This window comes from Dipodomys spectabilis, unplaced genomic scaffold (genome assembly GCF_019054845.1).
Source record: "Dipodomys spectabilis isolate Male_0828 unplaced genomic scaffold, ASM1905484v1 ptg000039l, whole genome shotgun sequence".
NCBI classification, from domain to species: domain Eukaryota; kingdom Metazoa; phylum Chordata; class Mammalia; order Rodentia; family Heteromyidae; genus Dipodomys; species Dipodomys spectabilis.
The window spans coordinates 639,256-643,894 of record NW_024870716.1 but is presented as its reverse complement, the minus strand read 5'-3'; the positions used below and the strand labels follow the sequence as shown (position 1 = coordinate 643,894).

Here is a 4,639-nt window from a genome sequence, read left to right as displayed (position 1 = left end):
TTCGGGAGCTGTATGAACTTGCTCTCCCTAAGCAGACAGGGACCAGTGACTCGTCTACAACCCACTGCCTGTCCCTCTATTGCAGCTTGAGTTTGGTCCATCTTGGGAAGTTCCAGGTCAGTGCTCTGGCCCCGTCCTGTCAGGTGAGCTCAGGGTGGAGCAGACATGTGAGCACCCCTCCTCCTACCCCCACTTATTCATAACCCCATCCCATCCACAACCCCCTGCCAATTGGACCAGCTGGGTGGAGGAGCTGCACGCGGGACCAGCAAAGTCTCCTCAGACAGTGACAGCCAGGAGTCTTGCAGAGACAAGAGACATCAGGAAAAACAGAGGATCAGAGCTGAGAGGCGCAGAGGCTAGGCCCCTCAAGAAACCAAGGTGACAGCCAAGGTACAAGGTGTGGGGGCATGGAGCCACTGCGCAGCAGGATTTGCATGTTGGTGAGCAGGCTTTGGACCGTCATCAGCAAGGCTCTGTTTGCAGAGTTCCTGGCCACGGGGCTGTACGTGTTCTTTGGCGTGGGTTCAGTCCTGCGGTGGCCCTCAGCACTTCCTTCTGTGCTGCAAATTGCCATCACCTTCAACCTGGCCACTGCCACAGCCGTGCAGGTCTCTTGGAAGACAAGCGGGGCCCATGCCAACCCTGCTGTGACACTGGCCTTCCTCGTGGGATCCTATATCTCGCTGCCCCGGGCTATGGCCTACGTAGCTGCCCAGCTCACAGGGGCTACAGTGGGGGCTGCTCTGCTCTATGGACTCACACCTGGAAACGTCCGAGGGACCCTGGGGATCAATGTGGTAAGTACTGGAAGGATGTGTGCAGGCAAGTACACAGGGGCATGTGACAGGGTCCACAGGAGGAAAAGCCACATGGGTGTTAAGACCCAGGCTAGAGAAGAGGGAATGAATGGAGAAGCCAACAATTCAGCCACATGCTGGATGCTCTAAGCTGAGCACTGGACCCCAGAGGAATCATACTTTAGCTCTCTTCTAGGCTGAATAGGAGAGAATTGTGGTATAAGGAACACATAGAGAAGGGAGAAGCCATGGGAAGGGGAAATCGAAGGACTAGTCATCTAAAAGCAGGTGTGGCTGAAGGAGGGCTGGAACTGAGGGGTCACAGAAGCGGCCTCTGCTTCATTTGGTTTCCCCCTGCAGTTCTACCTCAGAGCCTCTGCTCCTCCATCTTCCCTGGCCTTGCTCCCTTTCTCCCTACTCACCTAATCAGGCCCGTCCTCTCCTAGTCTGAAGCTTCTACCTCCCCTCTGATGGGATGGAAAAGATGCTGCTCACTCCCTGTTCCGGAGCTACATGAATCTATTACACAGATCTCCCTAGGTCTTAGAGCTGGGCTCTGGGAGGTATTACATGATTGCTGGTGAGGAAACCAGGCTCGTGGGATTCACCACACTGTGGACAGAGCCCTTATCCACTCCAATGTAACTTCCTCTGCCAAGGTCCATAACAGCACCTCCACTGGCCAGGCGGTGGCAGTAGAGCTGATTCTGACCCTGCAGCTAGTGCTCTGTGTCTTTGCTTCTACGGACAATCGTCATGCAAGAGGCTCTCCAGCCGCCATGATCGGGACCTCTGTGGCTTTGGGTCACCTCATTGGGGTAAGGGGCTAAGGGACATGAATACACGGGGGGTCCTCCTTGGGTGAACTAGTGGGCACAGACACAGAAAGTGTCTCGTCCTGAGTCCTTCAATGCCTTGGGACTACAGCAGTGTCTGGATCTCCAGCTCCTAGATACAGTGAGGTAGGGAGGGGCCTCTGAGGCAGGGCAAGGGGACTGTCTTCTCCCAGGATGCCTCAAGTCTCTCCACATGCTGCTCCTGCACTTGCTCTCCAGATCTACTTCACTGGCTGCTCTATGAACCCAGCGCGCTCCTTTGGTCCTGCTGTCATCGTGGGAAAGTTCACAGTGCACTGGGTGAGACTCTCGGCCATGGGAAAGGGGGAAGAAAGAGGTTAACAGAAATAATAATAGTTAATGGAGATAAGACTGTCAGGGAAGCTGGGTGCTGGTAGTTCATACCTGTAATCCTAGCTACTCAGGAGGCTGAAATCTGAGGATCATAGTTCAAAGCTAACTCAGACAGAAAAGTCCATGCGACTCTTATCTCCAATTAATCACCCAAAAAAAGACCCCCAAAACAAAACAGAGATGGAACTATGGTTCAAGTGGTAGAGTACTAGTCTTGAATACGAAAGCTCTGGGACAGTGCCCAGGGTCTGAATTCAAGCCTCAGGATGAAGGAAGGAAGAAAGGAAGGAAGGAAGGAAGGAAGGAAGGAAGGAAGGAAGGAAGGAAGGAAGGAAGGAAGGAAGGAAGGAAGGGAGGGAGGGAGGGAGGGAGGGAGGGAGGAAGAAAGGAAGGAAGGGAGGGAAGGAAGGAAGGAAGGAAGGAAGGGAGGAAGGAAGGAAGGAAGGGAGGGAAGGAGGGAGAGAGGGAGGGAGGCAGGGAGGGAGGGATAGAGGGGCTGGGAATGTGGCTTAGTGGTAGAGTGCTTGCCTAGCATGCATGAAGCCCTGGATTCCATTCCTTGGTACTACATAAATAGAAAAAAATGGAAGTAGTGTTGTAGCTCAAGTGGTATAGAGTGCTAGCCTTGAGCAAAAGAAGCTCAGGGACAGAGCCCATGCCTTGAGTTCAAGCCCCAGGACTGGCAAAACAGAAAAGAAAAAGGGAGGGAGGGAGGAAAGGAGAAAGGAGAGAGAAGTGGAGCTGTGTCTCAAAATGATAGAGCACTAACCTTGAACAAAAAGAGCTCAGGGACAGTGGCCAGGCCTTGACTTTAAGCCTCACAGCTGACCAAAAAAAAAAAATTAAATTAAATTAAAAATTTGAAGGGAGTGAAAGAAAGAAGGAAAAGGAAAAAAAGAATTAGAGATGGCAGGTTTACCGGTAAGTGTCCAGAGACTTGGGAAGATAAACCCCTAGCTTGACCATTTAGACCTGGAAATGGAAGTTTCCTAATTGAGGAAGGCCAGAGTGAATATCCTGGTTTATATATTACATCCTTTCCAGCTCTGATCGCATGTGGCACCCAGTGGACTGACAAGAAATAGGACATAGCAGGAGCTGCAGCCTTGTCCCAGCCTTTATATTCTGTTTCCTTCTGCACTTTCTCCAGCTGGACCAATTTTCAAACTTGAATAAAGAAAAAGACGAACAGAAATAGACACACACACACACACACACACACACACACACACACACACACACACACCAGCAGCAGAGATAGAAATGGCAAGAGCTAGAACTTGGCTGAAACAAGGGAGGGGAGAGGAAAGAAGCAGGCGTGAGTATGAGAGTAACCTTAGGCCTCCAGTCCAGGCCATGCCTGAATAGCTGAGCCCCACTCCACAGAAGGTCCTCTCATATCATGGGCCCCAGAATCAAGATTCATGGCTTTCAAATGATCACCTTTAAAGCCAGGCCCGTATGGCTCGTGCCTGTAATCTTAGCTACTCAAGGGGCTGAGATCTGAGGAACACAGTTTGAAGTCAGCCCAGGCAGCCAAAGTCTGTGATATTCTTATTGCCAATTAATCAACAAAATGCCAGAAATGGCGTTGAGGCTCAAGTGGTAGAGTGTGGCCTTGAGCATACAAGTCTAGGGACAGCACCCAGACCCTGAATTCAAGTCCTAAGACTAGCACCAAAAATAACAAAACCAAACCCATCACCTTTGAGAGTTCCTGGGAGACTATGTCAACACTAGGAAAGTAGGCAGGCAGGATCCCCAAACCACTCGGATTTGGATAGCTCACGGGAGGGGTATCTACTTGTGTCTCCTCAGATCTTCTGGGTGGGACCCTTGACAGGGGCTGTTCTGGCTTCATTGATCTACAACTTCATCCTGTTCCCTGACACCAAGACCGTGGCCCAGCGACTGGCCATCCTCATGGGTACCACAGCAGAGGAGAAAGTTGTAGAGGTGCAGCCTGAGAAGAAAGACTCCCAGTGTAATTCAGAGGACATCGAAGTGAGCGTGTGACCCAGCATAGCCCTTGGCACCTCAGGCACCATTGTATCATCTGACTTGAGATTTTCCTAGTGGGCAAATTACAAGGAGGAATTACAAGGGGGAATACAGAAGCTTGGGACTCTTAGGGTGGGCAGTGGGAAAAAATGTGCCAGCTTCATTCCCTGGCATTACATCCCTGGCCCTCCCTCCCTCCCTTCCTTGTCTCCTTCCCTTCTTTCCTTCCCTCCCTTCATTTTTTTTCTCTTCCTTCCTTGCCTATGTCCATTTTTTCCAGTCCTGGGGCTTAAACTCAGGGCCTGGCCACCGTCCCTGAGCTTCTTTTGCTCAAGGCTAACACTCTACCGCTTGAGCCACAGCACCATTTCCAGCTTTTTCTGTTTATGTGGTATTGAGGAATCGAACCCAAGGCTTTATGCATGCTAGGCACTCTACCAGTAAGCCACCTTCCCAGCCCCCCTCCACTTTGTTTTCTGAGATGGGCCTTGAGGCATTGTCCAGGCTAGCCTTGAACTCACAATCCTCCAGACTGTGAGCTCCAGAATGGCTGGGACTACAGGCACATCACTATGCCCACCTTCTACATTTGTATAGTGAGAGCATGTGGGATCAAATACACCCAGTTCACTCTCCCTAAGCCTTCCT

The 4,639-nt window shown here is 51.2% G+C and overlaps 1 protein-coding gene across 2 annotated transcripts; it reads left to right on the top strand.

Annotated features, from left to right (window-relative positions):
- Positions 1 to 240: 240 nt before the first annotated feature.
- Aqp6 (aquaporin 6) lies at positions 241 to 4,110 on the top strand. 2 transcript variants are annotated; one of them, XM_042677533.1, is made up of 4 exons: positions 241 to 800; positions 1,460 to 1,618; positions 1,856 to 1,936; positions 3,809 to 4,110. In XM_042677533.1, the coding sequence occupies exons 1-4, from the start codon at positions 411 to 413 to the stop codon at positions 4,004 to 4,006; spliced, it is 828 nt and encodes a 275-aa protein (XP_042533467.1). In that variant the 5' UTR covers positions 241 to 410; the 3' UTR covers positions 4,007 to 4,110. The 2 variants fall into 2 exon arrangements, with proteins under 2 accessions (XP_042533467.1, XP_042533468.1); XM_042677534.1 differs by lacking the exon at positions 1,460 to 1,618.
- The last annotated feature ends 529 nt before the right edge of the window (positions 4,111 to 4,639 follow it).